A 17,446-nucleotide genomic window follows, 5' to 3' on the forward strand; every position below is an offset into this window, starting at 1 on the left:
GTCTACTGAGCTCTCTATTCTGCAGTAGTTCTGAGCGTCCCTCGCTCCGCGGTGTTCCCGCAGCAGTACTAAAAGGCCTCCGTAAATGTTGAAGTAGTGTAAAATGTTTTATCATGTTGTGATAATAGGAGCGTTGCGTGCACCCTGCAGTAGCAGCGCGAGCCCAATGCATTCTGCGGTACAGAAGTAGTGGCACGCGCCCTGCAGCATCATAGCGCGCTCTTCAATACATGGAGCTGTGAGCTTTGCGTGCTGCAGCACAGAGCTCCTGGCTCCCCCAGTGGCGGCAGGAGGACGTTTCGCAGACATGTCTGGTGCGTTTGTACAGCTATTAGCTGAACCAGTAACTCTGCAGCAAAGTCAAACAGAGGGAGAGGGTGCTAGGGAGACGGAAGGCGAGTCGCGTCCGAGTGGAAGAACAGGAGCCGGGGCGGGAAACCTAAGACACCTGTGTGATGTTACTTCGTGAATAATACAGCAGCAGGCAGCCTGGCAACCCGGAGAATGACACCAGAGGCAACCGAGCGCAGCAGAACACCGGGGCGGGGGGAGACGGACTGGACCACCGTGGGGAGCAAGTCTTTCAGAGTCACCCAGCCGCAGTCCGTGCAGGAGGGAGAGTAGGAGCAGAAACAATCCACATCTCCTCCCCGGGGAGGAGAAAGACCAAAAGCAGCGCAGGGCTGACAGAAATAAAGGATATGAGAGTGATGCTGTGTGGAAGCTTGGATATCAACATTGTGTCAGGTTTGATGCGGTTGGAGAGGTGATTACAACCCCAGTTTCCTGGTTCCAGAGCCAGCAACTTTACGACTTGACCATATCTGCCGTTAGCCCACCTCAGGGTTGCGGCGGTTGTTTCTCACAGCAGCAATTGACGAGGATTCCTGGATTGCGCCTGGTGCACCCACTTGCCCTGTCCAAACTAAGGTGGATAGAGTCATGGTGCGTATCCCGGACGATGCGGACTTCAACTCGTTCCGGGAGCAGTGCGAGAGCTCGGAGGGCTGGCAGAGCCAGTACAACAAGGGCGGCGTGACGGTGTGGAACCAGGAGCAGGAGGCCGGGCGGGCCGTGCAGAAACTCAAGGTAAGTCCCGTGGCCGCGGTGAAGGGTGGAAACCGTGGTCCGAGTCATTGCCGATACAAAGAGGCGGATGGACTTAAGGGGGTAGGGGGTGATACTTTGCAACCTGTGACCCGTCAGTTTGGGTAGGGTGGCAAATACCGGCACTATTGATATTGGTAAATTGGTGAACAAATAAAAATTACGAATCTATAGCTCATCACATGCTCCTTCTACCCGCCGGTCCCTCCCCAGCAAGTGAGCACTCTTGCCTGGATGCAGTCGCCAGAGGCTGGGATAAGACATACCGGCCGTACTACTGTCCTAATCTGGTCCTGCGTGCACCACCATAAAGTGTCGCATGCGTGCAGATTTTTTGAGGGACGGTGGCACTAGCCACGTGCTATGCAGCACTATATAACAAAACTTCCCAAAATGCATTGCAATGGATGTTTCAGAGACAGGAGGGCATTCCAGTTTGACTCATTAGCAAGCTCCGCGTAGCACCTGCAGTCTCTGGAGATGGGAGCGCTATAATTGAAGGCAGTCCTTGCGCGCTTTGCTGATGCAGCAGCTTGGCTCTGAAGTGTGAAAACAGAAGCGCTCGACTCGGGAAGTGTGAATGGTGTAATCTTTAAAGGAAGGGTGCGCTGCAGCTCTGGTCAGCTACGCTACCGTGTCTTTGTGGGGTATCACGTGCACCCATTACCCCCGCGCACAGTCACGGAAACCCTTAATGTAAGACCCCCGCAAGAAGAGACCCTCCCACCGACCTCTGTTCCGGATTACCAAATAGGCAAAGTAGGCACCGGCCTATGGGCCCCACTCCTTTTAGGGGCCGCCCGACAACGTATTAAAAAATAATATTGATTTGATCTTGAAAGAAAATTACAATCAAACTTTCATAAATATTATTTCCAAAAGATAGAAAAAAATGAATCAACTTAAAGAAACAAAAACTGTACATTGATGACTCTATAGAGAGAATACTGTATTATCTGTATTAAGTTTATTAACTTAAAGTACATAAACCAGAGACATCAGATTCACATAACAGTTTGTCTCCTAAAAGCCCATCTTCTGGCAACTGTCAGTTTGTAAAAAAAAATCTCCTTACATAAGGTGTTTGCAGTCTGTGGTGTCGACCATGTGCCTAGCTTGGCTGCCATCGTTTTTGCCTGATGTTGGTCTTTGGGCCTTGACGGTCACCCTTGTTCTTCCAGTCCACGGTCTGCGATCCCAGTGATGAATGCTGATGAGTCTCTGTCTGAGACAAGTCCATGTCCGGTCAAGCCTTGATAATCTGCTGATCTCCCTACCGCACATGATATTAAAGCCACATAATACAAGTATATAATAGTCTAAGACAACTCTCGGGGGCTCTGGTGCCAGGTAAATGCCACCAGCACCCTGTGACGGTAACATAAAATACAGCAGCTATGCGCTCGCCGTGGCCAGGTCCGTGTCCCCTCTACATACTCGAAGATCACAGTACCCTAGGGTACTTCCTAGCACTCGGAATTGCTAAATTTTTAAATACAGCTTCACTCTTGGTGCTGCAGAAGGATCTGCTAATAATAATCATAAAATACTGTACAATGTTACTTGATTTGTATTTTCTGCCCTACAGGGTGCACATTTTTGTGTTGTTTTTCGAGTATTAAAATGCACAAAGCGGTAAAGCAGCAATTCACAGGAATGACAGTTAATGACCCACAATAATCATGTACACATGGCTTATAAAATTAGCACCGGCCCAGTAATCTCTGGTGGGAGAATGAATCCAAAACTTGCAAGAAGTAGATCTATGCTTGATGTTGGAACTATACAAAAAAGTGTTCGATGGAATGCTTGAAATAATCTCAACCACTGATAATAACTGCATCCAAGTCCATCATTATTTTACCCACCATGCCACTGTGGTTTGGACCCAGCCAAATGCAAATCAGTCTTGACCCTACTCCAAAAGGAACAGTCCAACCCAAACTGCCAGGCCAGCACCTCCCAGAACCAGAATGCAAGCAGCCCAAGACCGGTTTCGCCCTGATTGGGGCTTGTTAGTTGGGTGCAACTTGTTTCCAGTGGCACACTGAACACAGGCCCCATGTCGGAGCATACCCAACATACTTAGACGTCACTCTGAAGCATAAAAAAATCCTCTTGTCTAGCATGGCTTGCTGGTGGAAAAGCGATAGACTGGAACGCGACCTTTGGCTGAAATTAATGAAAGTATTCTAGCCATCAGCTTGTTCTTGTTGCTTTTAATGCCCTAAGTGCAACTGGTATGCCTTAACTAAGAAACTCCTATGGGTATGGTCTAAGCATAGGCCGCTCTACTTTTCTTTTTCTTCAATCCAATGTGTTTAAAACAAGCATTGTCAAAGCCAAAAGGTCTTGCCTATGCAAAAGCTATTGACATTGCCAAAATGTTTTAGCCATTTTGTACACTAGCTTCGGGAGCTGTTCAGCAAGGCTAAAAGTTAGTGGTGTAAATGAGAATTGTGTAGAGTACAATGGGAAGTTATGGAGTGGCGTAGAGAGTCATGGAGTGGCATAGAGAGATGTGGAGTAAAGTTGAGTAGCGTGGAGTGAAGTGGATATTCATGGAGTGGCATAGAGTGGAGTGGCATAGTGTTGTGGAGGAAGTAGAGTGTTGTAGAGTGGAAGCGTGTAGAGTGGAGTAGAGTTTAGTGGCATAGTGTGTTGAGGAGTGATGGAGAGCAGAGTAGATTGTCATAGAGTGGTGTTGTGTAGAGTGTTGTAGAGCGGAGTAAATTGTCATAGAGGGGTGTTGCATAGAGTGGAGTGACATAGAGTGGAGTAGCGTATTAGAGCTGAATGGGATATAGTGGTGTCGAGTGTTGTGGAGTGGCATAGAGTGGAGCTCTGGAGTGGCGTAGAGTGGAGTAGTGTGTCATAGAATAGAGTAGAGTAAAGTGGCATGGAGTGGCATAGAGGGTGGTTTCATAGAGTGGAGTAGAGTGGAGTAGTGGAATAGGGTGTAGTAGAGCACAGTGGAGTAGAGCGTCTCAGAGTGTAGTGTTGTGGAATAGAGTGGCCTAGAGAGAAGTGGGGTAAAGTACAGTGGTGCAGAGTAGATTGCAGTGGCTTAGAGTGCATTGGTTTTGAGAAAAGTGGTGTAGTGTGTATCGGCATAGAATGCAGTGGCATAGAGTAGAGTGGTGCAGTGGTGCAGAGTAGACCGCGTAGAGTGTCGTAAGATGCAGTAGAGTGGCTTAGAATGCAGTGGCATAGAATACAGTGATGCAGAGTCGAATAGAGTGGAGTAGTGTGCAGTGGTGTAGACTGCAGTGGCATAGATTGTGGATGAGTAGCTTGTAGTGCCGTACAGTGTAGTGGTGTAGAGTGCAATGCATACAGTGGATTGTTTGAGTAGAGTGAAGCGGCTTATAGTGCACTGGCATATAGTAGAGTGCCGTAGAGTGCAGTATCATAGAGTGCAGTGGAGCAGAGTAGATTATAGTGGATTAGCATAGAGTGCAGTGGCATAGAATGGAGTGGTGTAGAGTGTAGTGGCGTGGCATGCATTGGCATAAAGTGGCATAGAGTTCAGTGACAGTGTGCAGTGTTTCAGAGTAGAAGGTGATAGAGTGCAGAGATGTATAGTAGAATGCTGTAAAGTGCATTTGCGTAGAGTGGTGCAGGCTAGAGTACAGTCGTGCAGAGTAGAACAGAGTGACGTAGAGAGCAGTGGTGTAGGGTACAATAGGTGTTGCACTAAGGCCTATCATAAGGAAATCTATTTGGCCAAGAAAGCCTACTTTGCTCTAAGGGTTGGGGAGGCAGCCCACACCAGCAAAGAAATCTTCTTGATTGTGAAAGAATTCACATCACCAGCCTCCGTCACTCCGAAGTGCTCTTTTTCGGAACCTTGGGTCTTGCAATTGGCAAGCTTTTTTGCCAATAAGATCAAAAGCATCCAGGCAACTTTTCCATCTTTTGCGTTGGGGGGAGTGTCTTATCCTGAACCCCATTCCGTTGTGTCTGACCCGGGACAGCCCAGTTTGACGAGTTTTCCACCTATTGAGCCTCAAGTCTCACTGGAATTTCTTTCTAAAATGAGATCTGGCTCTCCACTGGACCCCTGTCCCGCTAAGTTTCTAGCCAAAGTGGCTCATGCTATCAACCCTATGGTCAACCCAATTTTAAATTGCTCATTGGAAACAGGGACAGTACCACCTGCCTGGAAACAGGCGATGGTCCTTCCTCTTCTGAAGAAACCTTCTCTGGACCCTGCCATCCATGCTAACTACCGGCCTATCTCTTTGCTCCCTGCCCTGGCTAAGGTGGCAGAAAAGCATGTACAGTCCGTTCTCTCACATTTTGTTGAGTCACACGGTGTCTTGCACTATACCCAATCCGGTTTCCGCGCGAATATGAGCACGGAAACGGCACTGTTGGAGGTGGTAGAGGCCATTAAGGAAGTTCAGGACACCGGGGGGAAGGCATTGCTGGTGTTGCTTGATCTCTCGGCGGTGTTTGACACCGTTCCACACGAGCGCCTATTGGCGAGACTTGCGGAGATTGGTGTTGGAGGAACGGTGTTCAGATGGTTTAAGTCCTTTCTTGCCAATCGGCAACAGACATTCTGGGTTCCTCCGTACTCGGCGGCAGTGCCGCCCCTGGAAGTGGGAGTTCCTCAAGGGTCAATATTAAGCCCCACTCTCTTTAACATCTATATGTCCCCTTTGGCGGCGCTGGTTGAGTCTTTTGGCGCCCAGATTGTCTCATATGCTGATGACACTCAGCTTCTTTTCACATGTGAAAAAAACATGGACTTCAACGGAGATCGCATTAAAAGCTGTTTGGGTGCGGTTTTTGCCTGGTTTCAATGCAACCAGCTTAAATGCAACTCGGACAAATCCGAGGTTCTTTTTTTCGGCTGTCCTCCGAATCCCTGTTGGATGTCCTGGTGGCCGGCGGATATGTTTACCCCTTCCGCTGTGGCCTCGGTGGCTAAGAATCTCGGTGTTAAGATGGACAATTGTCTTCCCTTTAAACCACAGATTATGAGCCTGGTTGGTCAATGCTTTGGGATTCTGAAAATGTTAAGAAAATGTCTTCCTTTCCTATCCATTGCCCATAGGAAAATTACGGTGCAGACCATGATAGGATCTAGGCTGGACTACGCCAATATCCTTTATCTGGGTCTTCCGAAGTTCCTTCTTTCACGCTTACAGGTAGTGCAGAACTCGGCTGCACGGGCAATCTTTGGCCTCGGCCATCGCTCCCATGCTACGGGACTGTTGGAGTCTCTTCACTGGTTGCCAATTCAGAGGCGCATTGAATTAAAGGCGCTCACTATGGCATTTAAGGCCCTTTATGGCACTGGTCCCCTCTATTTGAGGAAGAGGATTGGTTTTCATCTGCCTGCCAGAGCCTTGCGTTCGGCGTCACTGTCTATCACCACGGTCCCGGCAATTAGGCGTGCCCGGATCGGTGGGCGGTCTTTTAAATATCTTGCGCCCCGGGCCTGGAATGCCCTCCCACTGTCCTTAAGAAAGAGCGAGAGCTTAATGTCTTTCAGAAAGAAGCTCAAAACATGGCTGTTCAGCCAATAAGTCTTTTCTTTCTTGCCGGGGCTCTGCAGTTATGGGTCTGATAGCGCCGGGACACTCTGCCTGAGTAGCTGAGCGCTTAATAAGTGCAGTGCAGTGCAGTGGTGTAGAGTAGATTAGTGTAGAGTGCAAGTGGTGTAGTGTGCATTGTTTTAGAGTACATTGGCATAGCGTGCAGTGGTTAGATTAGAGTTCAGTGGCGTAGAGTGGTACACACTGGAGTAGAGCAGGGCAGTGTGGAGTGGTGCACCGTAGATTGCAGTGATGTAGAGTGGAGCAGAGTAGATTGTTTCAGAGGAGAGTGAAGTGGCGTAGGTGGAATGGTGCCTGGTAGTGTGCAGTGGTGCAGAGTAGAGTGCAGTGCCACAGAGTGCAGTGGCCAAGAGTGCAGTGATGCAGAGTAGATGGCATAGAGTGCACTGAAGTAGAGTGGAGTGGTACAGAGTAGAGTAAATTGGCTTAGAGTGCTGTGGCATAGAGTGCAGGGTTGTGGAGTGGCAAAGAGTGCATTTGTGCAGAGTACAGTGGAGTATAGTACATTGACGTAGAGTGATGCACAGTAGAGAGGTGTAGACTGAAGTTGCATAGAGTGGACTTGGGCAGAGAAGAGTGCAGAGATGCAATGTGGAGTGGCGTAGAGTGGAGCTTCACAGTGTGAGTGTAGAGTGGAATGGGATACAGTGGAGTAAGCATGGCGTGGACGCACACTGCTATTAGTGACATCACCTAATCTTCAATGGGAATGACTGTTACATTTGCATAGACATATAGTTTTTCTGATAAAAGTAAGCAGCGCACAAACTATTATGTGTGGAAATGTCATCACCTAGTTTATTGATTTGTTTTGATGGCATTAAAATAATTGTTTCCACCACACTTCTGAATTACCTCCAGTACGCAGCATGTTTGTCACAACAATAATCCTCTCACTTTGAAGTGAGAAAAAGAAAAGTAAACACCGAGCTCCCACAGAAAGCCTGACATTCTACCCCTGTCTTGGAATGCACCACAAACATGACAAGGTTAGTACAAGATTTAAAGGCCTGTTTACAGAAAGGGAGCACTCGGAAAGATACTGTAAGGAAGGTTTCGGCAAGGGAAGGGATGAACTCAAGCTGGACAGATTAAAACAAATCAAGCCAGCAAATAGAAAGCAAGAACATGTGAGGTTTAAGCCAAAGAGCAAACGGTAAGCAACGGACGGAATGCATTCCCAGGGAAGCTTTCCGAAGGTCCCCAAGATGTCATTAGCAAACCAGACAGATGCACTGTCTGGTGGGCTTCGGCCTACAAATCAAGGTCGAGATGATCTCTCCTATAGGGCGGGACTCCAGGTGGTTTCCAGATGTGCAGGTACTCTAGATCAGATGCCAGGCAAGACGCTGCCCCAGCCCTACTAACTTTTTCCAAAAAATTGGGTTTACTCAGTGCCTCCCAGTCCATCTGAGACGAGGCTTGAGCCTGATTGCGCTCGTGTTGTGTAGTTAATGCCTGCCCACCTGTTGGTTTCTTTATCCCTGATCGACCCCTGATTGGATGGAGCGTTCAATTCATATGTCTTGACAGACTTGTGTTATGATGTAACCTAAGAATAAATGCCAATGTATATTCAGTCATTTTCCCAGCCAACCAGCACTGCAGTGTCATCAGAAACCAGGCCCCCTCCGCAGAGCTCGGAATCCTTTGCCACCGCCATATTGATTTTTCATTATCGTTTTAAGTTGAGCTCCCAGGCAGCGCTGTGGCCTGCAGAAACCCCAGCTCCCGAGGGGCGTGGGGGATGGTCGAGGAGGTCTGACATGGGAACGGCAGTGGAGGGTGGGGCGGGGTTGGGATAACCTTTCTGTGTAACCGCATAATACCCTGCTGTTGTTTTGTGACCCGGCAGTACAGCAGCTAATGAATAACTTAGTGCAAAGCACTTCTCTTCAACCGCACCACTCAGCATTTCCAGAGAAATTAATATGAACCACTGACCCTCCTCTGACCCTCCTCAATTCACAGAATGCCATTGGACTCCCACACACGGAACCGATGGACCTAGAGACGGAGCATGAGTTCCTGGGCCTATGTCTCTTTACCGGAAGTTGAGTGGATACATGATAAAATTCCCTTTTGCTTCGCAACCTGGCTTCATAAAATGCTTAGTGTTGCATCTAATGATGCCCCCTGCACAACACGACCCCACCTACAGTTTACAAAAATGGCCACCCTGCGATCACTTTTTTAACTTAAATATAGCCCTGCTGCAGAATAAAGTCCATTTCACATTTATTATTTATATCTTTTACTGGGAGGTCCTCCGGGATTTCAAGACCTGGGACTTTGAAAATAAGCAACATATTTAAGATTGTTTAAATTCTGTGTATCCTGTTGCAATAAGTGCAGCTTTCATACCTGTGTCTATGATGTGACTATAGATTTGTGTTGATAGTGAAATATCGAAAATCATGACAAAGAGCAAATATTTTTTATTACATCTGTTAGCAACATTATCATGTTTTAAAATGTCTAATTATAGTGATTAAGATGTAGACGTGACCAGTTACATTTAGCAAAGTGTCTGATCTCCCTGAGCTTTAAACATTGTTTTGATTAACATCTACAAATTATGCAGCAGATACTGGATTACATGTGACTGCGTTTAATTCATATTTGCTCAAAAAATTCTAAAGGAGCACAATCACATTTGTGAAAGTGGTCCTTTCTTAACAGATACGATACATCAACCAGTCGTGTGATGCCTAAAAATCTACAAAACCACAGAGACTGGCCTGAAGTGAGGTGTGAGACTAAACCTGGTCATTGATTCCTGAGGTGTGTTGAATGGCTGTTCAATTCCTTGAGCTCCTTCTTGAAGTCTTTGATCTAAACAAGAAAGCCACCCACTTGGCTTCATGGCATCCAAGATACTGTCTCAAGGCTGACATCGTGCGGGTCAGTGAGTTGCCTGGAGATGTTGTAGGGATAAGGTGTCTGAGAAAGCCGGTTCTAGGACCAATGGCGAACCATGAAGATCCTCAGAAAACCTAATAGTGTCTTGTGGGTCAAAGTATCTACATACACAATTAAAAAAAGATCAGGATTTTGATATATTCAATACAAGAGAGTTGTCATCTTCCTAGAAAGGTATGCACGGGGGAAGCTAGGCAGACCTGCCTCATGATTCAGGTGAAAGTCTGAAACAATCGTAGGGATAAAACCCCGGTGCCCTTAGCAGCTTGCTGTCTACCATAATAAAACGTGTAAGACTGATGCAGGCATAGGGGGAATATTTACAATGAAGTGGAGGAGAGAGGCATTAGCCGTCATATCTTAACGCCTCACTCCACCACTTCAGAAACGCAAGGCTAGAAACATATTTACAACAATATGATGCAGTCTTGCATTTCCCCCTGCACCGACGCACCATAGTGCAAGGGTGTCTGCGTGCAGGGGTGAATTGTTTATGTGTAGGATGGTGTCCCTTCCTGCACACAAACAATCCTGAAATGCCCTTTTGTCACTTCTATGCTTGCTGCTTAATGCAGCACACATGGAAGTTACAAAATGGCATTTTTTAAAGGATTGTTTATGTGCAGGAAGGGTCACCTTCCTACACAAACAATCAAAGGCGTTTTGCTTTTTCCATGTGTGCTGCACAAGGCAGCACACATGAAAAAAGCAAAAACTAGGAGAAATAATGCATTTCTCCCCGTTTCGCCTGGTTAAGAGCAGGTTTTTCCTGATCTTAATTTTGGCGATGCCATCTATTTACGCTGTCCTTATAAATAGGTGGCAGCGTCAAAAACAATGGGTGTTGCTGTGGAACGCTCACCACAAAACCCATTGCTCTCTCCTTTCACGCTAAATACAGCGTGAAAGGGTGCCTTATTTACAAGGTAGCGTTAAGCCAAGTTAAGTGGCTTAACGCTGCCTTGTAAATAAAGTGAGGCTCCTATCGCCACCTGGGCTCACTATGGTGGCGATAGGGGCTTGTAAATACGCCCCATAGTCTCTTCTTCTGCAGAGTTATCAGCAAACAGAAAGCTAAGACTGCACCTTTACATCCACACAGACCACCAGACAGTTCAAGGAATCCGGCTTAACAAACTTTATACCTCTGCTGAGTGTCTACTGTGGCACTAGTGATACTGTGGCTGCTGTAAAAGGTCCTCAAAAGACAACAGAAGGAGGCAGTTTTCTACAATGTGCTTCTACTACGCTACAGTTTACATACCAGGGAGTGCATTTGAAAGCCCAGTTTGGCCAAGTGTAAGTGGCTGAAGAGAAGTTCTTCCAAGCTGCTCATGAGAGGGTCCAGGTCTAGGTCCACATTGGCTTCTAACGCACTTCAATTTTCTGATGGGTGAGATATTCTTGTGGGTTGAAACCACTTGCTGCCAACATCTCAGTGCAAACTGTAAGGCCCTGGATTTGGTCCCAGATGGGCCACTTAGTCATTCCTCTTTTCAGGCACTCCATTCCATTCCAACTAATTGTAGATTGGATGGGGGAAGGGAATAAGGTAGGGGTAGCTGGAGAAGTAAAGACGATTAGGAAAGTAGCCTTGGTGTAGACAAGCTGTAATTTTTGCTGTAATGCAGACTACTGAAGTGGAGCAGTGAATAAAGGAGCCCAGTGTTAGAAGTAATGCATAACATTGAAGCAGCAGTGATGGAGAAGGGGTGCAGCCTAAGAGTTAACGGTGTAGAGTGTAGTGTTATGAGTACTACCAAGGAGGACAGTGATATTGGTGAAGAGGGTGACTTGGATTATAGAGATAATGTAAATAAAGGAATTGAGATTGGTGGATATAGAGTGAAGCATTATAAATGATACAATGGAGGGGTAGTGTTAATAATACACATGCCACCTCTTACCACAACATATAGTAGGTGTTAATGGTGTAGAATGAGAGTAATCACTATCAGCTCCCACGCTACCACTTCCTAACAGTTCAGTACCTCTGATACGCTCCTTCTCTTTGCTGCTGCCACTTCTTAGTCACTGTATTCTCTCATAATCCTAGTCTCTGGGTTGGTGCAACATCCAAAATGAGAGTGTGTATTAATTGATTACGTGTAGCAATTGGGGCCAAAGTTACTGTAGTCCCTTTTAGACCGCATTTTCACCACTGTCCTTTATTGGGCACATGGTTACTTTGTCAATTTTTAGGCACGTGGGTGCTACTGTTTTTTTCTGGGGGAACATGGTTAACAATGTCCCTTTTTGGAAAAGAAGTGAGGTATCCCATGCTGGTTTTCTGTCTATCTGTTCTGGCCCCGACCCATGTCAAAAAATATGATTGTCTTTTAATGCATTACACACTGCCTGGCCCTCCTAAAGCTGTCTGTAGGCATGTTATGAAGTAACTTTAAGTCTTTTCATCAGCACTTATTTTTTATAACTTATGTATGATATAATCAAGCCCATTACAACAAACAGAAGGCAGAAGCACGTAGACCTTTGTAACCCACAGCTCCAAAGCTCTTCTGTCAACACGTGTGCTAGGTTTCCTGTGTCCAGCTCTGCAGGTTATCTCCTTGTTGAAATCACCAACACCTGATTTAAAAAATGCAAACTCTCTAAATATGTTCCTGTGCATCACACCCTTGTAGCAATAAGAAGCATATGGGATTACACTTTCATATGTAACCCATGAATTGTGGAGAAACAAACAGTGCGTCCTAGCCCAATGGGTCTGTTGTTCCCCAATTTGCTAAAACATGCACCACCCACATAAAAAATGCTATTAAAAAATGGCCAACCTTTAAAGATTGGAGACAAATGGAGTGGATTACAGTGTAAGTCAGAAAAGAGTCATCACTTTTCCAACACTTGCCCTCCAGGCAGTTGAAATCAACCTGAGGGCCAAATATTGTTGCAGTGTTTTCATTGAGATTTAATGTGGGGACTTTACTATTAAAAACTTTGATCAAAGGTGTGGGAAATTGGGTTATTGGATGAGGAGTGTGAAACCCTGTTCAAGCAACAACCACAATCCTTGTCAGGGTGAACCACAAAAAGTTACTAAATTGACTTATACTTTGACTTATGCTTTACTAGGCCGGTTTTATTAAGACCTGGTCCGAGTCAATTATAGTACCTATATTTAAGAAGGGCGATCGGCACAATCCAGCTTGCTACCGTCCAATCTCCTTACTGGACTCTTTGGTAAAGGTAGCAGGGCGGATCGTCTTAAACTGGCACCAAGATTGGGCAGAAGACAAAAACATTCTGTCAGATGTACAATATGGTTTTAAGCAGGGGTTGGGCACCATGGAGCAAAGCCTTAATCTTAGCATCTTGATAGGAAAATACATGCAGGCCAAAAAAGGGAGACTCTAGCATTTGTTGACCTTACAGCTGCTTTCGACTGTGTTAGACACAGCAAGCTCTGGGTCGTTTTAACAGATATGGGGGTGGACCCCCCACTGATCCAGTTTTAGAGGCAGCTGTATAGCGGGGCAACAGCTAGGGTCCGCTATGGAACCAGGGGTTAATGCACTGCACCGTTCAATGTGGAAAGGGGGGGTCAGACAGGGCTGTGTCCTGGCGCCGTTTTTATTTACATTATACACAATCGGCCTGGAACAAGCAATGGTGGAGAAGACCCAGGATACGCCACAAATAAATAATCGCCCTATAGCCACCCTATTGTATGCGGATGATGCAGTGCTGATGGCCCGTACACAATTGGGTTTTCAAAAGGCACTTCTTACCTGCACTGCGTATATGGATAATCTGGATTTGAAACTAAATGCTTCAAAAACCTATATAATGAATTGTGGGAAGGGTAGTTCAAAATGTAGGAGTATGTTTATAGGGGACAGTAGGGTGGAATCAACCAAGACATTCTCATACTTGGTATTTTATTTGATTCCAAGGGGACTTGGTGTCAGGCTGTCAAAAGCAGGAGTTTGCTTTTTATGAAATCCACGGCTGCATTGGCCAAGTTTGCATAGAAATTGGGCAGGAGGTCACCAGCTCTGCACCTGCAAATCTACCAAGCAAAATGTGTTTGTCTAGCTATCTATGGGGCAGGTGTGTGGGGACTTCAAGATACCCAACTTATCCAGAAGGTTGAAAACCCCTTTTTAAAGTTTCTTCTGGCATCGCGGGTAGCACTTCTATTTATAATTGCCACACTGAACTGGGTGTTTCATACATCTCCGACATTATTAAAGTTCAGCCTGCTCTCCTATGGCACAGGATCTGGACCTCCCCTAGAACTGGTCTCAACCGTGATATCATTAGCGATAGCATGAAGCTGGATCAGGCCACCAAGATCCCCTGGCTAAAATATATAAAAAAACTTAATGTATGATCTCGGTTACCCAGACTACTATAACTTTCCTGAATCTATAAATTCTGTCTCCAGGAAGGAGTTCAAAAGAATCTGTATGACACACCTGGAGGCAAATAGATTTACTCTAGAAGTAAGCAAACCGTTAGTACAATCGCACCAACTGATTTTAACCACCTACACTATACAGCTGTATATACAGTACACTTTAAGTGGGTATGACAGATTCGTACTGACTCGTTTCAGATTTGGGATTTTTCATCGCATGATAAGCTTTCCTAAAACAAGCAACTGGTCGAATAAATTATGCTGTTGCCCATGTGATAATCAGTCCCAGCAATCATCGATTCACGTGGTTTTATTCTGTAAATTTTATAAAATGCAAAGAAGGAGGTGGATCCTCCAATTTTAAGACTAAGGGAATGGACACAATGCAGACCAGTGTTTTTATTTTTGAAATTTTTAGATAATGAATGTTTTACTAATGCAATTGCTCGTTTTTTAAAAAGCACTGTGAAAGTTAGAAAAACTATTTCGATTTAAATTTCATACGGGTACATGTTAAAGAAACTCTGCGATTAATTTTGATCTGTGAGGCATTTGTTTAATTATGATTTCTGATATTAATTGAATTTTCTTAAACAGTATCTATGTGTGAGATGCTGCGTTTTTAACCTTTGTGTTTGCTTTTGTGATGTTACATGTATAAAATCGAATAAATCTTGTTCTGATCTGACTTATGCTTAACCCTATGATAGCTTGGCACAAAAGCAGTGAGGCCTAACTTAAACGTAGTGTGTAAATTATTTATGCAGCACACAAACAGTAATAAAGTGAAAACTCAACACGAGAAAAATCAAATCCCACACCAATGTAGAAAAATAGAGCTCACGTTGATAAATTATTTGACACCAAACAACAAACATCCTAGTAAAACCTGAGATATGCAATTTAAAAGATTTGAGTAGGTAGAGAGCCTAAAAATACAAAGCGCAACTTGCAGTCATGTCGCCATGCTAGACCAGGAGAAAGTCAAGGGAGCAGGCTGGGTGTCGCAGATGGTCATTGCGGTCGTGCAAAGATTCAGTCGGCGCCATGGATGGTCATTGCTGGAGCTTTGTGTGGGCGGTCACCACGGGCTGCCGATCCTGTCGCATGAAGTACAGATATCACATTGCCTGTTGCTGTAGTGCGAAATTGGGTTCACTGGAGCTTCACGTTGACAGTCGTTGTGAGCGGCAAGATCTTGGCACGAACGGGCCACACCTTCAGGTCTGCTCCTTTTCTTCCAGGAGGTGCTAAACTGGTGACAAACCAAGGCCCCAGGGGCTGGGAGGCATCTCTTGGGATCAGAAACTAATTCCAGCAGAGGCCAGTAGACCACAGGCAGATCCAGCTGCAGGTACCCGCAGGCAAAGTCAGCAGGACCGCTGGGAAGTATGTCCCTGTAGATCTGAACAGGAAGTCAGTTTACCCTTAGAATTACTTCAGGGAGACTCGGATGAAATGAGCACGTCACAGTCTTCTTTCTCAGGCAGCAGGGCAGGACTCAAGCAACAGAGTAGTCCTCTGGCAGCAGACCAGTCCTCCTGGAGTAAGCACAGGTCCAGGAGTGTACAGAAGAGTGGGTCTCATGGTCCAATGTCTAAACCTGATGCCAGCTTTGAAGTGGTTGAAACTTCTGTAGTCCCCCCTACCCCAGATGGTGCTGGAATTTCCTTCCTCCCTGCCATGCTCCCAGGTTCTCTGGGGTCACAAAAGGCTAATGTAAAGTACTTTGTGTGTGGTATGAGGCAGCTCCTTTGAAGTGTAAACTGGGCTGTGCACAGTTCCGCCCTCCCATCCCGTCGGGATGGGCCATCCTGCCAACACCAATTCCCCGTTTTGTGTGATGAGGATGAGGATGAACATACAAATGCCAGCTACCACCTACATCTAGTCATGTGACCAAGGAAACCGGCTATAGGCAACAAATGACCAGGACAAAAAAATGCCAACCTTCTAAAGTGGAATTTTTCAGAACTGTAACATTTAAATCTGACTACCATTAAAGATGATTTACCCTACCCTAGACCTAGGGGAGGCTAATATATATTAAAAGGGAAGATTTGGGCCTGGCAAAAGGTTTATTTTGCCAAGTTGAAATTGCAGTGGCAGGACTGAGAGATATTTTAAAAGGCTACTTCAGTGGGTTGCACAATGAGTGGTGCCGGCCAACTAGCAGCATTTAAATTACAACACCTGGGCACATTTCATACTACTTTACTAGGAACCTATAGAAAATGAATGGGCCAATTGGGTGTAAGCTAATTTTACCATTTTTAAAGGAGAGTGCACAAGCACTGTAGGGCTGGTTAGCAGTATTAAAGTGCACAGAGTCCTAAAGGCTAACAAAAACAGGTTCCAGAACAGAGGAGGGGGTGAACCTGCACAGAGGACCAAGTCTTACAAAAGGCATAACTGATAATCCGCAACATATACCAGTACATCACTGCAACCCAGCTCTTTGGAGAATCCAGGAATGACTGCAACTGAAGTTCGCTTGCAGTTCTTCTTCCTCTGCTGTACTTGTCCTGTTTAAGAGGAAAGATTGTACTGCTGCTGCCTTTATTGCTCATATCATGTTTATGAGGGCAGTTTCTTGTTTGATCTACATGCTCCAGACAACAAATATATCAGCTAGGTTATTTGCTTGTCCCCACTTTACGACCATGCTGTGAAAATGTTAAAATGTTGCACTGGCTATAAATTGCTTTGCTCATTTTTGTTATTTTTGTTTCCAGTCATATTTAAAAAAAATAAACAATAATCACCATACAAAGTAATCATATCCAGAATTAAATGTTACCAATATTGATTGTATTGTGAACTTGGCTTAAAGCAACCCAACATTATTGTATTGATTATTCATATGTTAGATGGTACAGCATTGTATAATGGGAACTATTTGCACTTAAATTCTAGCCACCGCCATGTCGTTCTGAAATGCATTCCTCCAGAGCATTGCATTGCCTTCTTAAGAAGTTGATTTCATTGATCCACAATCACTGATTTAAGATCCAGCTATGCTTTATCTCTAATGGATCTACCAATTGTCATGTATCTAAAGATGAATGCTTTGTGTTAATATGAAAAATCTCACCACAACAAATAATAATTAGTGCAGCTGGCAACACTACTTCATCCTCTGAAGGTCCAAGATTCTTTTCAAAATATCTGTAGGTCTTGCTGCCCCCACTAAGTATCATATGCAGTTGGATCAAAAACGCTTTCTACATTCATACATTTTTAAAGAGGTGATATTCTTCTACAAATTATGTTTCTCCAAGGTGCTAGACATGCAAGCTCTTCACACTTGCTCAGCGATTTAAGCTCCGAAGAAATCAACCCTTCTGCGACGATCTCACTTTCATAGCCCTGAAGGCCCCAGAAATGCTATCCTCTGGCAGATCCCCAAATTGGCCTACACCCAAGGTGTATCTTTTACAGTAAATTTAATCACATCAATGAAAGA

The 17,446-nt window shown here is 45.2% G+C and overlaps 1 protein-coding gene across 1 annotated transcript in view; it reads left to right on the forward strand.

Annotated features, from left to right (window-relative positions):
- The first annotated feature begins 303 nt into the window (after positions 1-303).
- LOC146810699 (START domain-containing protein 10-like) overlaps positions 304-17,446 on the forward strand; it is a 234,811-nt gene continuing 217,668 nt past the window's right edge. The window contains exon 1 of the mRNA XM_085617770.1: positions 304-1,089. Coding sequence (XP_085473896.1) covers positions 943-1,089 — 147 coding nt within the window. The 5' untranslated portion in view covers positions 304-942. The remainder of the gene's footprint in view (positions 1,090-17,446) is intronic.

The sequence above is a fragment of the Triturus cristatus genome, chromosome 7 (genome assembly GCF_964204655.1).
Source record: "Triturus cristatus chromosome 7, aTriCri1.1, whole genome shotgun sequence".
NCBI lineage: Eukaryota > Metazoa > Chordata > Amphibia > Caudata > Salamandridae > Triturus > Triturus cristatus.